Here is a 19,298-nt window from a genome sequence, read left to right as displayed (position 1 = left end):
GGACGACTGCCTGGCCGGGGGACCCAAGGGCTCTGGTCAGATGCTGCTGCCCCCTCCCCGTGCAATAACTGCTGGGCCGCCTGCCCCCACCGCCAGGCTCTGCCTGCCGTGGTGCGGGAGGGGCTGCTCCTGAACCCTCGCCTAGAGCCCGGGTTGGGCCCACCCTGGGGGGCAGTGGGCAGGGGGCAGCCACTGTAGCCCCCTCCCCAGTCTGGGGCAGAGCACAGGCCTATGCCCAGCACAGAACTGCCCGATGGGGACCTCTGCCAGCCGCTCCTGCGCAGCACAAGGGGCTGGGTTGGGCCCCCTGCCCCACAGCACCTCCCCCCCTCCCCAGAATATAAGCTATCAAAGAGTATTAATTTATTGGGAATGAGCTAAGGCAGATTTCCCCAGAGATACAAAAAGGTATAACTTTAACAAATATATATTTAAAGAAAGAAAAAATATTATTGATTCTATAGAAAACCATTTACCAACTGTAAGGACGCTGGAGTCTAGTTCAAGACAAAAGCTGTCAAGAGGCCCTGGCCATCTGTCTGTCTATCCGTTCCTCCCTCGGTCCCAGAGTGGCCAGATCCCTGGCCCAGTAGCACAAACAGGCTGGGGTCCAAGGAGGGGTCCGTGCTCCGCCAGGGCCTCCCCTCTGATCTCTCTCCTAACTTCTCTGCGTCTGAAGAACCTGAAGGATGTGCCTTGCTCGCCGCTGGGCTGTGTCCTCCGTTCGGTGGAGACAGTGGGCAGGGTTCCACCTCTCTCTGGGGTGCTGGTGTGAGAGTGCCCCTGGGTTCCAAGGGAGCTGTGTGCACAGCGTGGGTGTGTCAGCCAGGTAACAGCAGTGGGTGAAGGGCGTGCATGCCAGGCTGTGTGTGGTACATGTGAGGGTATGCCCGACCCTCCCTCCCGGGGGCCCCAGCTGGCCCCATGCAGCCAGCCCGCCGCACCCCCGCTCCCAGACGCTCTGCTCGTGGGCCGAGGCCGTGTCGTGTGGCCCTTCTCGCCTTCTCTCTCCTCCCCCACTCCAAAAAGTACTGACTGGCCTCCTCTGTTGTGTTTGCTGATCCACGTGTGTTGGGCACAACTTTGACATTTCTTTAAAAAAGAGAATTAAAAACGCCGAAAACCAGCGACTGTGATTCGGGTGGGTGGAGGGGTTCTGCCTAGGTGGTATCTGGGCATGTGGGGCCCCTCCCAGCAGTCACATGCTAACACATCCCCAGGTGGGTGGGCCTGGGCATCTGCCTGGCCTCTCTGCAGTGGGTGGCCCGGACCAGGGCTAGCAGGTGGGGAGGGGGGTCCGGGCAGGGAGCTACTGTCAGCTGTCAATAAACAGCAGAAAACGGAGCTGCCTGGCTTTTTTTTGGTGGGGGGTTGCATATTGGGCCAAGTGGGGGGCTTGCCTGTTCCTGGCAGGGGGAAGCAGCCATCAACAGGACCACATCCCGGGGTTGTCAACAGGCACCTCTGTGGTCCCTGCCCAGCTTCCCTCCCGCTGGGCAGTGCCTGTGCCCCCCGGCGTGCTCAGGTGTCCCCCCTCCCTGAGGACCATCCCCACTCAGAGCCACAGTCTGTGCAACTTTTATTTCAATCAAGAAGTAATCAAATCTATGTACAGTCTAAAAACAGTGTAGAAAAGGTGAGTAAAAAGGCCCACAGTCCATCTGGAGTGAGGATGGAGGTGGGCCTGGCAAGTGTCGTACCTGGCACCCAGATGGGCTGGGCACTGTCCTGGCAGTGACGGTGACAGGGCCAAGCAGAGGGAGGCTCATGGGGCACAGGGCAGGGAGGGCACTACCTGCCTGGCTGAGTCCCCATGGGGCAGGCAGAGACCCCAAGACCAGTCACGTGGCCCACCGGACTTAGGCCTAGGTGAGGCCCAGAGGAAGCTGAGACCCAGCGTGGATTCTGTTAACAAGTCCACACCTGCAGGGGGAAGACTCCATTTCAAGTGCCACTTTGGCCATGCAGCCCCAAAGCCAGCTGCCATCCGTACCTGCCCCCAACTGCCCAGGCTGCTAGCTCCCACCTGCCTCCCTCGCTCCCACTTCCCCACACAGCCCTTGTGGATGGCCTGAGCCATGGTGCTGACCTTCACAGTGCTGTCCACGGCTCCAGAGAAGAGCCGGCCCCGGGACACGGCCAGCGCGGTCACACTGCCCTGGTGACGCAGCAGAGTCTGTGTGCAGATCATGTTGTCCATACTCCAGACCTGGGGACACACGGGACATGAGGACCGCCCAGGCCTGGCACCTGCCCTGAGCTGCCCCCTCCAGGCACTTGGCCAGCTCGTACCCTGAGAGACCGGTCATAGGATGCGCTGAAGACTTTGGTCTGGTCTGGCGTTGAGATGACTGCCAGGGCGTACACGGTGCCAACATGGCCTGTCAGGGTCCGCACCTGCTCCTTAGATTCGATGTCCCACACCTGGGGGGTGGCGCTGGCAGGTCAGAGGCACAGATGGGGGCGGACAGGGGCCCAGAGCCGGACGCCGCCCCCCTGCGTCCGCTCTTACGTGGATGAGGTTCTCGTAGGTGCCACAGACGATGTGGTGATTGGTCACGGCGATAGAGTAGACGCTGCCGCCAGACGTCTGCAGGACGTGGATGCAGTCGAGGGTCCGGATGTCCCAGATCTATGGGCAAGAGCAGGCCACTTGGTCACAGGCCAGGCCGCCCACCCACGACCCAGGGTGCATGTGAGGGCCTCCCTGTGCTGGCCCAGTGGGGGCAGGGCAGACGGAGCCGGCTCGGGGTCGGGGGGCCCACCTTGATTGTCTGGTAGGAGCCGCTGTACAGGTAGGTCTGGGCGGCCACCAGGGCTCGCACCCAGTGGTTGAGGCCAGTGAGCTCCTTCTTCAGCTTCAACTCTGTGCCCACGATGTCCCAGACCTGTGGGAGTGGCTGTGAGTGCAGGCCGGGGGGGCACGCACCGGCACCGGCATGCACACACACTGCCCGGCCTGACCTTGATGGCCTTCAGGGAGCCGCTGAAGAGCATGTTGTGTGATGACACCAGCGTGCACACCGGGTTGTCGTGGGCCCGGATCGTGTTCACCTTCTGTAGGTTCTGGATGTCCCATACCTGGTGGGAGACAGGCGCGAAGCCTGAGGCCCTGCCGAGCCCAGGCCCCAGTGGCACAGAGTGCCTGGGGCTCTCAGGCACGCGTGGGGCCCGCCCCTGCCCGCCCGCCGGCCCCACTCACAATGATGGTGCAGTCGGCCGAGCCGCTATAGAGCTTGCACCTGGGGAAGCAAAGCCAGGGTGTCAGGGCGCGAGAAGCCAGCATCCCTGCTGACACCGCCCTGGCCGGGCCAAGCGAGCACTGGCCACCAGGAACCAGAGGCCTTGGCCATTGCCAGGACCACTACAGCTTCCTTGAGCCCAGCCTCGGTCTTCCCGCCTCAGCAAGAGGACCTTGGACGCGCCTGCCTGGCAAGCGTCTGACAGCTGACGCGGGAGGTAATTACCCTTGTTAGCATTGCTGGCAGTCAAGCTGTTGCTTCCTGTGCGCCAGCATCTCACACGCACATACACACTCACGCCCACAGCACACAGCCTCATGACACATTCCAGGAGGGATGGTCTAGAAGGGGCACTCTGGGCCAGGGGGTGGCCAGGCCCTGTTGGCCAGCAGGAGCCTGCCTCCCCTCCGGTCCTGCCTGTCCTTGGCCACCTGAGGCTCTCTGGGGTCAGGGCTCTGCTCAGGAATGCACAGCTTCAGAGACGGAGGCCCCACGTACCACCACCCATGACTCGGCCCTGCTCAGGGTCCCAGGAGTGGCAGACAAAATCACTCTATGACACATGCAGCCACGGTCCACGTGGGCCCTGTGCTCAGTGGACACACGTGCGCCCACACTCACCCCTGGATGCAGAGGGCCAGCACAATGCCATCATGGCCCTCCAGCGTCTTCTGGCACTTGTAGGTGGTACACGTGTCCCACACCTGCAGAAACCAGGGTCAGGGCAGATCCCAGCAGGGCCAGCCCGGTGGCAGGGGCACTACTGCACGAATGATGTGAGCACAGGGGAGCAGAGAAAGCCCTGTCCACGGGCTGGAGCTGGCAGAGGTTGGTGTGCTGTGCCCAGCCCTGCTGCTCCAGGCTGCCTGGCCCCTGGGCAGGCCGCTACCCACCTTGATGGTCTTGTCAGAGGACCCACTGAAGAGCAAGTCCCCCATGGAGTAGACGCAGAGACACCAGACGGGGCCCTGGTGGCCCACAAATGTTCCCTTGCACTTGAAGATCTGCTGTGGGTCGTAGGCTGCAGAGAGACGGGAGGTATGAGGTGTCTGGGGGCCTGGGGACCGCGGGGCGGGCAACAGGGGGCCCACACTCACAGCCGAGGATGCCCATGTTCAGCCGCGCGTTGATGTGGGACAGCTCGTCCTGTGGGGCCAAGAGCAGAGCAGAGCATGGGGTGGGTGGGGTCCCAATGGCCTTTCCTGCCCCAGGCAGGGCCCCCCAGCACAGACACCTAATCCTGAGTGGGAACAGGCCTCCTGCTGGGCCCCACCCCACCCACCTCCCAGCATCTGGCCCTGCCCGTGGCCCCTGCCCGCTCACATTCAACATAGACGCATCCCTCCGGAACTCCATGAGGTCCTCGCTGAGCTTGCTCTGGTTTTCATCCAGGACATCTGAGCGGCAGGGCAGGGGGTGTCAGGGACCCAGAGGCAGGGCTGAACCCCTGCGCCCCCTGGGCCGGGCTCTCACCGAACTTGAGCTCCAGGCTCTTCTCCAGCTGGTCTATCTTCTCCGAGAGCTTGCCCAGCATGGAGCGCAGGAAGGCAATCTCCTGGTCCTTCTGGGCCAGCGCCACGTGCATCTCATGGAAGCGGTCGTCTGTCTGCTGCAGGAACTCCTTCAGGCCCTCGAAGCGGCACGTCTCCAAGTGCGTCTCGTATGTGTCCTGGTTCCCGATGAACGTGCACCTGGAGGGATGGGACAGCTGTCCTGCCCACCTGCCCGCCAGGTGGCCCCTTCCCTCTGCCTCTCCAGCCCCAAGAGCCTCCCACAAACCCCACTTCTGTGCTGGGCCACTGCCCTGTGCACAGCCGCTCGCCCACCGCCCGATCTGCCTCCCCCAGCAATCCAGCCGCCGCACTCCAGCCCAGAGCTCCTCCAGGGCTCCTGCTCCCCCTCACTGGCTTCCGCCCTGAAGAGCCAGCTGCTGCCGCCTCTGCTGGCCCCTTTCCCCTCTGCTCTCAACTCGCTGCTGCTGGTCCAGCTGCCAGAAGCCCTCTCCCAGGTCCGGGCCCGGCTTGTGCCCTTGCATGCATCAGTCCCCAGCTCCCCGGTCGCTGTGTCCCCAGGGGGCTCGGGTCTCCTCAGCACCTGTACCTCGATTTGTAATTACACAGTCGACGGTGTGGCTCCCGCTAAGGCCATCTCCCCAGTGCCCGGCACTCAGGCGGCTCTCAGCCAAGGGTTGCTGAAGGAGGGGCCGTGACCGCCAGCCCAGGCCTGCCGCCCCCTGCGCCCGCCCCGCCCCCTCACGGACACTTGATGTGCTCAGGCCTGCCGCCCACTGCGCCCGCCCCGCCCCGCCCCGCCCCGGCCTGCCGGCCCCGCCCCCGCCCCGCCCACTCACCCGTACTTGGAGTGGGGACACTTGATGTGCTCGCACTCCCTGAGGTGGGCCTCCAGGTTCATCTTGAGGAGGGGGGGGCAGCTGGGGTTGTTGGGGCAGCGCACAGGCCTGTAGTCACAGCTGCCCTCGTGGTCCCTGGAGGGGCGGCCGGGCGGCACGGCGTGCGGGTTGAGTCCCCAGCGGCCCCAGCTCTCGGGGGCCCCAGGGGGGCGGGGACTGGGGGCAGACGGGGGCCCTTACTTTCGAGCGCTGAGCTTGATGGTGAAGGGGCACCCTCGCGGGTCCACCTCGAAGACAGAGGGCTTCCCGCCCCCCGCCGCCCGACAGCCGTGCCTGCAGTGGATGAAGAGCTCGCCGATCTGCTCGGCCACCGCGATGTTGTTCACCACCACCGTCAGCTTGGCGTTGTCCACGGGGCACTTCTCTGGGGGGGAGGGCACGCTGACCCCATGGCCCGCCCAGCCAGCCCCGCCCCGGGGAGAGCATGCCCTGGTGGGCGGTGGGCCTGGAGCCTACTCTCCGGCCCGGTGGGCTGAGCCTACACCAGGGGCCTCATCCCGTCGTCTGCCTTCCCCTCTGGGGCTCCCAGAACAGGAAGGGACGCTCGGCTGGCCCACCAGGGACCACCACTAGGTGAGCGGTGGCGACAGAGGCCTCTTAGTGGACCCAGGAGTCTGGGGTAGTGCCGGGGGGCTGGGGACAGAGCGTGGAAAGGGCCAGCAGCCCTGACAGCGGGCGCTGCACCTGGGGGTCTCGCCCACACCCACTGCAGGGAGGCCCCGAGCCTGGCCTGAGCGCTGGCCCAGGAACTGCTGGTGGCGGAGGACTAGGGGGCTCCATCAGAGCTGGGCCCCGGGTGGACCTCCCCAGAGGGACCTCCCCGCCACTGGGGACCCGGGTGGCCGGGCCTGGGCTGAGAGGGTCCTACCTGACTTCAAGGCGCATCTTCGGCAGAAGGTGTGCTGTGGGGACAACGGGCAGGTGGGGGCGCAGCCGCAGGGACCCCACCCCTCGCCCACTGCAGAGGGCACGTGCTGGGCGGCCAGGCCAGGTGCCCCACGGTTCGGGGCTCCCAGAGCACACAGGCCGGGAGGGCAGCTCACCCCACACGTGGTGATCACGGGGTCCTTGAACACGCTGCAGCACAGCTGGCAGCACAGCTTCACCGAGGGCTGCTCGGCGAACACCAGCGGCTCCTGCAGCGAAGCAGGGTGGGGTGAGGGGCGCCGCGGCTGCGGGCACCTGGCTCCCCATCCCACAGGCCGGGCTGCCCTCCTGGGGCGAGAGCACCTCGGCCGGGGTGCGTCCTGAGGGGAGCCCACTGAGGCCTAGGGCTCGAGGGGACTTGCGCGTGGAGAGGCCCTCCAGCTGTGCCCACCCTCTCCCTGGGACTCAGACCAGAAGGGGCCCCGGGTGGGCCCCGCCTTTCCTGCCGAAAGCTGGTCCCCGGGCAGCCCCTGGGACAGGGAGTGAGAAGAACGTGCCTGGGGGACCCAGCCTGGGCCCCTGAGTCCCCGATGTGGACCTGTGCGGACGGGGAGCCTGAGGGGAAGGGGCCCCCACCGCCCGGCACGGGGAGGGGCCCCCACCGGCCACACCTACCGGCTCCTCCTCCTCCTCCGGCAGCGAGAACGTGGAGCGGAGGGACATGCTAGACTCGGAGTGCAGGGAGCGCACAGAGATGGCCGAGTCGGAGCGGCGAGGCGTGCTGATAGGGGGCTGCGGGCAGGGGGCTGACCGTCAGCAGGCGGGAGGGCCAGACCCGGACCCCTGGCCCAGCGGGCGCCAGCCCAGTCCCCAGTGTGCTGAAGGCGCGTTGCCGGCCCCACGGTCCTGGCCCTGCAGTCGGGACGCCCGCTCACGTCTGCCAACTTTCTTTGTGTAAATGGAGAGACTTCCTGCTATTCAATTCTACGAGGACACGCTCGGCCTGCTTCCTGCTTCCCGTGAGGGAATGTGGGCCGCAGAGGGGGCACCTCCACCAGCCAATCCCGGGGCGGGGGTGGCCACGGCCCCCCGAGTGGCAGAGGGAGGGGCTGGAAGGCTGGCTGCGGGGCTCCAGGGGCCCACGGGCTGTCCTGCCTGGGGACAGTAGCCCAGGCCAGGGAGGCTCCCGAGGGAGGGTGGACACCCCCACCAAACCCCAGCCCAGCCTCTGAGAGCAGGGGGGAGGGGCACAGGTGCTGGACTCTGCCTGAGCCTCCAGAGATACAAGGAGGGGTGCGCCAGGACAAGGGGCACCGTCCCTTCTTTCCTTCGGGGCCCAGAATCCTCCAGGAGAGATCCTACGAGAGCAACTGCTCCAGTCACTCCCATGCTCCTCTCTCACCCTCCCGAAGCCTCATTCAAGAGCCATAAACTGCCTGCCTCCACGCGCAGCCCACCAGCCCCTCTGGGCCCGGCTGCCTCCTTCCGAGCCGCGGCGGGTGCATGGACAGTTGGAAGGGTCCCCTCCGCACCAGCCCGAGGCACAAGACCCCTGCGGGCCCAGGGAGACTGGCCAGGTAGTGGGCAGCAGAGATCCGTGTGCCCAGCATGCCCACAGACAGGCACCTCCCTCACCAGGGCAGCACCCGGCAGCCCAAGTGGCACGTTTGCATGGAAACGCCACGTGAGGAGCAAGAGGGGAAAGTCAGAGGAAGTGAGTCAAACCATCCCCAGGGCAGCAATGGAAACCAGAGGGCGAGAACAGGTCCAGGTGGGAGCGGGGCCAAGCACGTGGGCTGGCCAGGCTCTCTCCCCCGGGCCACCTGCCCGCTGTGGGGACCCCACTCCCCCTGAGTGCAGGGGCGGCTGCAGGCCTGGGCCGGGGGCAGGGCCGCTGGCCCCAAACCTCAGGGCCAGGGAAGGCCCAGCTCCTCAGGGCCAGCAGCGGGCGTGGCCTGGGGGGCCCGACAGCCGCCAAAGACCTGGTGTCCCGGTGGCTGTGGCTCCGGGCCCTCACAACACGTGCCCGCATCCAGAAGCCGCCAAAACCCAAGGATTTCAGACACCACAGGGAATCCACTGTCCTCAAGGCCCAGCCGGGCAGGCAGGCCTACTGCTTCCAGCCTTGCTCCATGAACACGTCACGGGCCCTGGGCACGTCACAGGCGCCAGACACGTCACAGTTTTCGGGCACATCACAGGCCCTGGGCACGTCATGGGCCCCAGACACAGGCAGGCAGAGCCCAGGGGAGGGGGCGAGTGCTTGGGGAGGGCCTACTGCTGTTCTGGGCACATGAGCGTGTTTTTTGAATAATTAGAAATACTTTTTTTTTTCCTATTAAACAGAAAACAAAGGCTGGCCACTGAGGAGAAAGCTTGGGTGCTGGGGGGCTAGCAGGGCTGGACAGCTGGCCAGAGGGAGGTCCGAGGCAAAGCAGGGGCAGCCCAGAGAGGTGGGCGAGGGTGAGAGCCTGAGGGTGACTGCACCCCAGGCCCGCTACCCAGGCCCACCTTTGCTTCCCCTTGCAGCCCCAGAGCCTAGCAAAGGGCCAGTGGGCAGACTGGCAGGGAATGGCCACTGTGACCCTGGGCCCACTGCCTGGGCACTGACAGCCAGCTCCAACTCTGCCCCAAACCCCTAAATCGGTAACCCCCGCCCGGGCCTACCTGCTGACTCCTGTCTGTGATCAGGACCCCCAGGCTCAGGGCCCCTGCTTGCACCCAGCAACCCACACACACAGTCTCCGCTCAGTAGGAGAGAAAGCTTCAAAGATGGGGATCAGACCTGGTCACCCTCCTGAATGAACCTTCCGTGGCTCCTACCACCCCCACAAGAGGGAGTCAAACGTCCAGACCTGCGGGCACCACACCCCCCAGCCCAGCCGCCCCTCACCCCTCTGGAAACCCGGCCACAAGGGCTCAGGTCTTGGAGTGTCACCGCGCTGGGCCCTGGCCTCACCGCTCTCTCCACCCTCACCCCTGAGCTCGAGGCACTCCCTGCAGCTAAGCCTCCACCTTCAGCTCCTCCTGGGCCTCTCTCTTGCCAGGCCTGTTCCCGAGGGCAGAGAGGAGCGCGGTGCAGACCTACCATGCTGTCCTCCTCATCCCGCGGGGAGTAGGCCAGGGAGCTGGAGGAAGAGGGCGTCCTGCGGTGCTGTTTGTATGTGCTGGTCCCATCGGCTGCAAAGAGAAAGGGCCACGGTGGGCCGTGCGGGGAGGCCGGACCGCCGGGGCGGGCCACGGAGGCCTCTGCACGTGGGCCAGGCGGGGGCCGTCCCGGACAGCCCCGGCACTGAGCCTAGAAGCCCCCCGTCCCCTGCTGCCGCCCCCAGGCAGAGAGGTCTGCGGCCCCTCAGCTGGTACAGCAGCCTGGTGGTCCAGGCCCCTCCCCACCCACCTCCTCCTGCCTGTCACCCCAGCTGCCCAGAGAAGGCACTGGGCAGGGGTCCATGTGGGAACAGGGGTTCCCCTCTGAGTTGCTGCAGGCAGCAGCCGGAGGTGCACAGTGGCCCCCACTGGTCTCGGGCCCAGCCGGGCCCAGACGTCACAACAGCCCCAAAGGCATGGGTGCACAATCCAGGCTTTAGTGGGCTGCCCTGTGAGTGGCCCTGGGTCCCTGCCTGGAATCAGACAGCCTGGGCGGGGCAGCTGGTCAGGCCTGGTCGCTGGCTCTGCCCCGCCCAGACACTGAGGGGGTGCTGGGTGGGACAGGCCCCGTGGGCCTCTGCCTGGGAGCTCTTGTCTGCCAAGGCAGTGTGCCACGCAGCTTCTAAAGGCAGATGAGAAATCAGAGACCCAAGAGATGCGGGTGGGGGGGATGTGTATTTGCTTTTCCCTCAGAAAAGAACATCTAAGGAAAAAAAAGAGGGCTCTTTTAGAGCCCCCAGGTGGGGGGGTCACTTGGCAGAAGGATCCTGAGCCAGCAGACATGCGCGGTGGGCTGGCGGCCCCGCCACCAAATGTATCCAGAGAAAATCCTGGAGAAGCAGCTAAAACGCTACTTTAATTAGCAGCTGGTGCACTCTAAGGTGGAGCTTCCCACTCGCTCAGTGGTAAAGAACCTGCCGGCAATGCAGGAGCCATAGCAAACATGGGTTCAATCCCTGGGTGGGGAAGACCCCGTGGAGGAGGGCATGGCAACCCACCCCAGTGTTCTTGCCTGGACAATCCCAAGGACAGAGGAGCCTGGTGGGCTACAGTCCATGGGGTCACGGAGTTGGACACGGCTGAGGTGACTTAGCACGCACGCGTGTGCTGAGAGGAGAGGCAGAGCCCTGAAGAGGCAGAAGGACGAGCAGTCCTGCCCGGAGGGGCCACGTGCCATCTCCAGGGAAGAGGCTGTGCCTTCGTGTGCTGGTTCCTCCCCACCTCCCAGACACACACGCTGGGGGCTCCCCAAGGGACCGGACTCCAGGAAGGAGCCCAGGAGTCTGTTCTGCCACCGTCCCAGGCCCGGCCTGTCCCTGAGCCCGACCCTAAGAGCCTGGGCTGGGATGAGTCAGGGGTCACTTGATCAGGGACGGGGTGTGAAATGGTGCCCACTCAGAGAGGCGGTGGGTAGGGCTCTGCGAGGAGGTGTAGGGGGACCTGGGGGCAGGCAGCGGGATGGCGGACTGCTTCCCTGGCCCAGGCTGGTCTGGGCTCCCAGGCTCACCTTTTGTGATGGTGGTGACAGCCGAAAAGGCGGGCCCGAACGTGGTTTCCATTCTGGTCTGGAGAGAGAATGAACATGACTCGGCCCCGACCCCGCGGAGGATGTGGCCACACACGTGGATACGGGCTGACACGCTGTCCCACTAAGGAGCCCACGTGCACACACACTCGCAGACACACCAACCACACACATGGCACAGCCCACCCGAGGGACCTCCAGGGATGGACTGGGTGTTCCTGAAAGCCCCCTGGGGCCCTGGGCGTGTGGGGTGAGCACGAGGCGTGCCCAGAGGCGACCCTCCCTGGGGTTGGCCCTCACCCCGGCGGTGTCTGGGGTGGGAAGGTTGCTCGGCCCCCCGGAGAAGCGGTTGTAGCGGGCGCCCTTGCCCGAGCTCATGCTCTAGAGCGGCATCCAGGCTCCTTGGGCGGCGTCCCCTGTGGGCAGAACACAGACACAGGGCTCCAGACGGTGGCCCAAGCCCCGCTGGTTGGCAGGGCTGCTCCGCCGGCCTGGCTCCACCACCAGTCCCAACAAGGGTGGGTTCCTGCAGTCAAAGCCCCCTCCCCTCCCACCTGCCCCAGGTGTAGACAGGCCGGAGGGAAGGAGGAGGCCCGGGGGTGGGGGGGGGGGCAGCAGGAGCTGGTGCTCAGTTCCACCTTGCTCCAAGGCTTAGCCCTTGGGAAAAGCCAGCCAGCTCTGCCACCCACCCCCTCACTCCTGCTCTGTCTGCTCCCAGGGGTCCAAGGTCAGGATGCCCCTGGGGCCAAGGCTGGGCCAGCCTCAGGCTATTTCCTGCCAGGGCAGGTGTGGCCATGCCCCAGGGGACCTGTTGGGTGGTGCCCCGCCCCTCACCAGCCACACCACACACAGAAAGCCCCTTCAGGCAGGAGAGGAGCGCAGAGCTCAGGCTCTTGATGGTGTGCAGGTCACCCACCCCAGGAACAGAGCATGACTCTGCTTGCCCCCCAGAGGGACTCAATCTCAAGGGCCGGGGTAAGCAGGTAGCAGAGAGACGGTGCTGTGGGCATCACCCCTGGTTTCTGGGGACTCCCACCCAATAAGAGAGGAGCTAGGGTGGGCCCAGGGAGAGCTAGCCAGGCCTGGGTGTAAGCAGATCCCGTCAGCCGCCCACAGAAGACGGGCCCTCCGGGAGGGCAGCTCCACTCCCAAGATAGTGCCCACCCTGACAGGGCCATCTGATGTGAAGAAATGACTCACTGGAAAAGACTCTGATGCTGGGAAAGATGGAAGGCAGAAGGAGAAAGGGGCGACAGAGGATGATGGTTGGAAGGCATCACCAACTCCATGGACCTGAGTTTGAGTAAGCTCTGCGAGTTGGTGATGGACAGGGAGGCCTGGCATGCTGCAGTCCATGGGGTTGCAAAGAGTCGACAAGACTGAGTGACTGAACTGAACTGAACTGAGGTAGCCATATCAGCAGACTCCACCCGCCCCCCCCCTAGAGCAGTGTGCCTGACATCAGGACCTGCTGAGTCTGCAGCCAGGAGCACCATGTCCCCCACGGCAGTCGGCTGTGTTGAGAGCCCTGCACAGGAAGGAAGGCCACACTCCCAGGCCCCTTCACCAGGCCCGCATGAGCTCTGCACCTTGGGAGACCTCCAGCAGCCTCCCCTGGACATGCACCACAGGCTCATCGCCCGGCGCCCGGTCCAGCCATCAGACCAGCATTAGGAATGGCTCTCCCCATGTTTCAGGGCAGGCAGGGGCCCATCTGGTGGTCTGGGGGTCCTGCAGGACCCCAAGGCTCCAAGGGGAAGGACAACCCAGCCCCCCACGAGAAGGTAGGAGATGCTCTATGCCCCCCATGTGAGTCCAGCAGACAGCAAGGCACAGTCCAGTTGGTTCTGGCACTTTCCACACCAGGCTCTCCTGACCTGGCCCATCCAGCGACAACCACGCCCCCCACAACGGCCAAGAAGTATGCCCTGGGGCCCACCCGGCAGGACAGCAGGGAGGGGTTGGCTCTAAAGCTCTCCTCACTTCTCCCCAGCTGCACCCCTCCAAAGACCACCTCTCGCCACAGGCCCAAGTTTTGAGACTCAGGCCTTGACACGGTGGCTCTCAGCCCCCACAGGTGGCATTGCCATGAGGCACCTCGCCCGCCTGCAGGGCTCTGAGTGCCTGAGGTGTCCCCAGAGCTTGGCCAAAGCCTCCCCCTCCTGCCTGCTGCTGGCCCTGCTGTGACTCAAAGGGCTTGCCCCCCCCACCCCCCCTTCTCTGTGGCTTCTTCTCTAGGGGGTAACAGGGGCTCTGGAAGCCCACCTCCAGCACCCCTGTGGGTCTCCCTATTAAGTAGGAAGTCCTGGGGGCTGCCCTGCTAGGAGTAAGGCCACTGGGCTGTAGCTGCGTGAGGCCCAACCAGCGCCAGCACTCAACCCATCCGCTCAAAGCGCTCCACCCCTTTGGGGGAATCCGCGGCTGACACTGACCTGGATTTTACAATCATCTGCTCCCTCCGCTGCAAGCTCCCCAGGGCCACGAGGCCGGCTGCCGGCTGCAGAGAGTGGCGCCCACGGTCCGGGCGGCCGTGACCCTGGCAGGCGCTCCCCCCAGGCCACAGCCAGCCTGCCCGCCCCTTCGGGGGGTGCAGGTTGCCTGAGCGCCTGTTGCAGCGGCGGTCTGGCTGTCCCGCTCCGAAGTGAAGTAAACAGAAAGGCACGCAGGACTTGCAGGCAACATGCAAATCAGCCGGAAAGTCCCCAGACAGCCAATAGGGTCAGGCGGGGCAATGACACAGGACCCGGCAGGGGACGGACCGGACAGGACTGGCCCCGTGAGCCGGGTTGAGAGAGGGAAGGACGGAGGGAATCACTTCCCGGTTCACGGGGTTCAGTGCACCGCCCCGGCCCTGGATGATGGGGGACCTCGGTCGTCCTGCCCACCCGTGCGCCCTGGACGGTGGGGGTACTCTGTCTACCTGGTCCACCCGTGAGCCCTGGATGGTGGGGGGAACCCTTCCGCCCCACCCACTCATGCACCCTGGATGGCGTGCGGGGGCGGGAGGGAGGGGACTGTCGCCCCGCCCACCCTGCTCACCCCAGATGGTGGGGCACCCTGCTCGCCCCGCCCACCCGGAACGCTGAGATTGCATCCAGAGCTTCTTGGAATTGAGTGAGATGCCCCCCAGCCCGCCCTCAGGCCCTCCAGGGGCTGCATTTTGTAATAACAGTCCTCCCCAGTATCCTCTTCCTGGAGGCCAAAACCCCAGAAACGCAAGAGCACAGCTCAGCACTCTGTGGGCTGGGGCTCCATGGAGGCCAGCCCAGGGGGTGTGCCCTGGCCCGAGGGGAGGAGGCCCCTTCCCCACCCCACAGTCAGCCTGAGGCTCCTAGACAGGCAGGACGTTGTCAACAGAGAGTGAGAATCCTCACCCACGCCAGAACCTGGCCCTTGATAAACTGGGAAAAGCTGCGGGCTGGCAGACCAGGGAGACCCCACCCAGGGTAGGGGAGGGCCAGAAAGTGCTCCCCCTCACCCTCCCTCCTTCCTGGCCAAGGCACCTCAGCACAGTCTGGGGGCTGGATTCAGAGATCTTATCCCTGAGAAAGACCCCAGTCCTGATGGAAATAGGGTGTCCACCTGGGGTGAGGCTGTAGGACTGGGGAACCAAGAAGAGCCCCTCCCCTGCCTCGCCTGAGCGGGTGTCAACACCCAGGGGTCCTTGGCCACCCATACCCATGTCTAAGGGTATCCTGGGGCCTGGGGTGCACTCACTGCCCAATGAGGAACTAGAAATTCGCCCCAAATGCCCCAGCTCCTGAACTTCTCCATCCACCCGGCTTCAGGAAAGCCCCCCGCCCACTCCTCTGATCAGCCCCCCGGGAGGGAGCCCAAAGGGATCTGCTGGGGCGTCCCCTTCAGGAGTGTGGGACATGACGCCCCTTCCTCTCGGGAAATACCCAGAGGGCTGTGGGGGCAGCCATGGTCAGTAGGGTGGCCAGACGAGGTCGAGATCCGCCTCGAGACAGCTGCTCCAATAGCCCAAGCAGCGGGTGTGGTGGGGTCCCCTGAACAGCACGTGCTGAGACAGCAGGCAGTGGACTGGCCTCCAAACGCCATTAAGCCACACATTTGATGCTGACTACCCCAGGGAGGGGGGTAGGTGGCTCCGAGGAGCTCTGTGTGCAGCCTTGGCCTCACCTGCAGACCACACAGCCCCAGGTAAGCCCTGCCCCGGGGCCCCCTGGCCCAAGCCCAGGCCAGGCTGCCAAGTCCTATAGAGACAGGCCCGGTTGCCATAGCAAAGCTACACACACTTCCCGTCACTGTTCCCTGCGTCTCCTTAATATGCTTTTTCCATCCCAGACAGGCAGGCTGTGACTGTCAGGGGTCCCCTCGGACCCCAGCACACCCTGGTCTGGCACCTGCCCAGCCACCTTCCCTCCCAGTGTTTAGCCCAGGCCTTTGCCCTCTACTCTCCATCCTGCCCCTGGCACCCACAGCCCAGACTCCACGGAGGTTTCAGAGCAGCCCGAGACACCTGCTGTGGCCTGCCCTCCCCAGGGCTCTGCCCCCTTGCCTCCTCCACCCAGCCTCCTGGCCTTTCCTGTCCAGGGGCAGCCTCTCCAGCCTGCCCAGCCCCTCCTGCACCACAGCCCAGCCTTAACCTCTACTTGGCAATGGAAATGCCTTCCCGTCCCCACCTGCCCTGGGGGCCAGCCTCATCCCCCCCAATCCTTTCTTCCCCATATCTGAGGACCATGTATGAGGTCAGGGCCTGGCCCAACCTGGGGGACATCCAGAGGGCTTCCTGGAGGAAGGGGCTTGCCAGATCCAGTGCAGGGAGAGAGGTGGCATTCATCCTCCTCTCTCAGTGTCCAGCTGCAGGGCTGCTTTTTCCTGCCCACACCCTCCCTCCACCACAGGGCCCAGCAAGCCCCAACGGCTGTCCTAAATCAGGGGTCTAAACTCGTGGAGACAGGCCCGGGGCCTTGACCTAAGAGCCAAGTGGCTGGTAGTCCCTGGGCCCCGTGTGCACCTCCAGGCTCCCCTGGCTGTGGTCTCATTGCTCCCTGTGTGGCTTCTGTCTCCTGGGTTTCCTCCTTCTTGCTTCCCAGTGGAAGTCGGGGAGGGCATGCAGGCCCTGGGCCAGATCTGGGTCTGGAGGTGACCAGCCCACGCCCCTCAGCCCTCAGGCACACCCCTCCAGTCCTGGTGTCTGCTGGGATGCTCCTCCTTGCTCCCGGGGGCTCCTGGGAATGTCCATCCCCCAAAAGACTTTCAGACAGCCCACCTCCTCCTGCCCAAGCGGCTAAGGGTCAGGTGTGCACAGTGGCGTCAGCACCAGCCCCATCTGACTCGACGCTCCCCTGGGGAGCGACCATCTCTTCAGACTCAGGACTAGCACACGGGGACACTGAGGACATCAGCTGAGAGGGATTGGTGGTCTGTCTTCATGGATCCCCCCGCGTGAGCCAGCTAGAGGCCTGAAATGCTGGGTGCCCACCCGCAAGTGCTAGGCTCAGGAAGACCTGAGTTCAAACCCCACCTCTGCCACTTGGCAAGTGTGCAACTTCGGGCAAGTTGTGTGCCTGCCTGGTCCTCAGGTTTCTTCACCCGTTAAATGGACTGGCTCCACCCAAGTCTGGAAAGAACTGTGAGAGATGCCACGTGAGTTAGCAACGAAGGCTCCACAAACATCAGCTCCTTCTTGAGAACTGAAAACAGAAGCTGCAAGGTCATCGCAGGCACAGACAGCCAGCAAGAGGTCAGGGCCGAGGCTGACCAAAGTCCTGTTCCTTCTGCTTCCTCTGTGGTGGCCAGCAAACCAAGGAGCCCCACCTTGCAGGTAAACCAGCCCCTCCCCAAGCCAGCAAGAGGCTGGATCATCGTGTCTGGGCAGCCGAAGCCTCCAAAGTGGCTCAGGCCCTTCAGCCACATCCTCCTCCATTTCCCAAACTGCCTATTCCTTTGTCCAGCCAACTGGCCAAGGTTCACACCCGACTCTGGAGAAGCCAGGAGCCTGAGCAGGGGGCGGAGAGGAGGCAGAGGGTCAGAAGTACCACTGAGCTGCTCAACCTGCCAAAGGCACTTTTCCAGGTGTTCCTGTCCACCGTTAGGCAATGCTAAAGACCGTGATCTTTTTCATTTGTTTCCAGAGGTATCATGACACGCAACCATAGTGGAGTCACACCACAGAGAACCTCAGCTCAAGCTCCTCCTTCCCGGCTGGGCTCTTATCAACCAGGTAGCCCATGTCCCGGCTCTTCCTGCTCCGAGGGAGGAGGGTCCGGCTTCCTGGAGGCAGTCCTGTTATAGTATGCAGACACCTCAAGACACAGGGACTAGGGTTTCCATGGAGCAGCTGGATGCCCAGAGCAGTGCAAGGCGGGATTTATGACAGAGAGGAGAAGAGGTGTGGGAAGGGAGCTGCTGCTGCTGCTAAGTCGCTTCAGTCGTGTCCGACTCTGTGCGACCCCATAGACGGCAGCCCACCAGGCTCCCCCGTCCCTGGGATTCTCCAGGCAAGAACACTGGAGTGGGTTGCCATTTCCTTCTCCAATGCATGAAAGTGAAAAGTGAAAGTGAAGTCGCTCAGTCGTGTCCGACTCTAGCGACCCCATGGACTACAGCCCACCAGGCTCCTCCGTCCAAGGGATTTTCCAGGCAAAAGTACTGGAGTGGGGTGCCACTGCCTTCTCCGGTGGGAAGGGAGAGGCCCAAAGAAAAGAAATGTGGAAGAGAGATGCCACATGCTTGCCAAAGGCAGCCCCCAGGAGAGGGGGCCTGTGTGTACATGAGGAGAGGTCTGAGGGATGGGAGAAGGGGACACTGATGAGCAGCACAAAGCTCTAAGCAAGGGACATAGCACAGTGGGGTGGAAACCCTCCCCCCCCCCACCAAGAGCAGGACCCCAGACTCAGCCCCAGCTGACCGTCCTGACCTGGCTCAAGATAACCTGGCCCAGGCAGCCAGACCCAAGTGAGGATTAGAAGAGGAACCCCCCCTTCCCCGATACACACAATCCAGCCTCCTCACGCTCTCCTTCCCCAGAGAAGCCAGCAGTCCATCCTCCGCACACAACCAGAGGCGCTTGACTAGACAGACCTGACCCCGGCTCTCCTGTGCTCGAGTTCCCCAACAGCCTCCCTTGTGAGCACCGCGCAGCCTCCATCCTGCACTCTGGCCTGGCCTTACCGCTTCACCTCTCACCCCATCGCCAGAACCCGCTGGCATCCTCTGAGCTTTCTCATCCTGGGCCTTTGCAGTCCCTTGTCTCTGCCCAACACGCTTTTCCAGCAACTTCCCAGGACAGGCTGCTTGCTGGAGGTGCCCCTCCTCAAGCCCTTCAGGAGCCCCCAGTACTGTCTCTTTCTCGCTTCTTTCCGTTTTTCATAGCACCTGTCACAGATCCTCATGACTGTGTCTGTGTATTGTGGAGGGACCCCCAATCACCGGTTCTGAAAAGGGGGGACGCTTGGAAATGGCTGGAGACATTTTTGGTTGTCATACCGGGGGCGAGGGAGGCTACTGGCATCTGGTGGGTGGAGCCCAGGGATAGTGATCAACACGCTACAAGGCACAGCGGGCAGTGACGATGGGCACGAAGTGCCAAGCGGGGCGAGGCTGAAAAATCCTCCTCGAGAAGAGTACAGGAGAACTGGGGTCTCGCTCTCCGCACTCTCCCCGCGCCTGTGACAGTGCTGGGCACCCAGCGGCGAGCCGTAAACGGAGGAAGAAGGAGCGAATAAAGAAAAGAACGGAGGAGAGGAGCGAGCGATGGCCCAGCTGACAGACAGACAAACGCACGGACGAGGGAAACCCCGGCGCGCCTGAGCCCCGCCCCCCAGGCCCGAACCCTTCCCGGGGCCCCAAACGCCGGGCCCCTCGCTCCACCGCGCGGACCGAAGGAGCGAGCCCCGGGCCCGGCACGCCGCGCGGACACTCACCCGCCCTTGGACGCTCGAGAACGGGCGCGCCACCCTCTCGCCTCATCGTGCCCCCTCGGCCGCCGGCCGGGGAAGGGACGGGCCGCTCGAGCCGGAAGCGCGCCGGCGCGCTGCCCGCCGGGAATTGTAGTTCCCCGGCTCTCGCGGCCCCAGGCGGCCGCCTTCCCCTCGGCCCCTCAGGAACTACGACTTCCGGCGGCTCCGACGTCGCAGGG

At 64.3% G+C, this 19,298-nt stretch overlaps 1 protein-coding gene across 3 annotated transcripts; it reads right to left on the bottom strand.

Annotated features, from left to right (window-relative positions):
* Positions 1-1,562: 1,562 nt before the first annotated feature.
* Positions 1,563-19,230, bottom strand: TRAF7 (TNF receptor associated factor 7). Of its 3 annotated transcripts, none has more exons than XM_055561822.1 (21): positions 19,084-19,230; positions 11,492-11,607; positions 11,174-11,231; positions 9,608-9,699; positions 7,195-7,311; positions 6,696-6,788; positions 6,521-6,554; positions 5,833-6,016; positions 5,593-5,727; positions 4,716-4,933; positions 4,566-4,639; positions 4,340-4,388; positions 4,136-4,263; positions 3,864-3,946; positions 3,203-3,242; positions 2,965-3,081; positions 2,766-2,888; positions 2,513-2,632; positions 2,293-2,424; positions 2,090-2,209; positions 1,563-1,923 (listed from the first exon to the last, which is right to left on the bottom strand). In XM_055561822.1, exons 2-21 carry the CDS (start codon positions 11,567-11,569, stop codon positions 1,909-1,911), a joined length of 2,010 nt encoding a protein of 669 aa, XP_055417797.1. In that variant the 5' UTR covers positions 11,570-11,607; positions 19,084-19,230; the 3' UTR covers positions 1,563-1,908. The 3 variants fall into 3 exon arrangements, with proteins under 3 accessions (XP_055417797.1, XP_055417799.1, XP_055417798.1); XM_055561824.1 differs by having other exon boundaries at positions 5,599-5,727; XM_055561823.1 differs by lacking the exon at positions 19,084-19,230 and adding an exon at positions 13,624-13,830.
* Between the last annotated feature and the right edge of the window lie 68 nt (positions 19,231-19,298).

Source organism: Bubalus kerabau, chromosome 23 (genome assembly GCF_029407905.1).
Source record: "Bubalus kerabau isolate K-KA32 ecotype Philippines breed swamp buffalo chromosome 23, PCC_UOA_SB_1v2, whole genome shotgun sequence".
NCBI lineage: Eukaryota > Metazoa > Chordata > Mammalia > Artiodactyla > Bovidae > Bubalus > Bubalus kerabau.
The sequence above is the reverse complement of the archived record's forward strand: the minus strand, read 5'-3'. Positions and strand labels throughout refer to the sequence as shown.

What these genes read in the sequence shown, in the direction of transcription:
- TRAF7 (XM_055561822.1), bottom strand. Translation starts at nt 11,569, where the DNA reads ATGAGCTCGGGCAAGGGCGCCCGCTACAACCGCTTCTCCGGGGGGCCG. An exon ending in CCGTGATCACCACGTGTGGG is followed by an intron (nt 6,555 to 6,695) that starts GTGAGCTGCCCT and finishes TTGTCCCCACAG; the next exon opens with CACACCTTCTGCCGAAGATG. An exon ending in GAGCCTGGAGCTCAAGTTCG is followed by an intron (nt 4,640 to 4,715) that starts GTGAGAGCCCGG and finishes CCTGCCGCTCAG; the next exon opens with ATGTCCTGGATGAAAACCAG.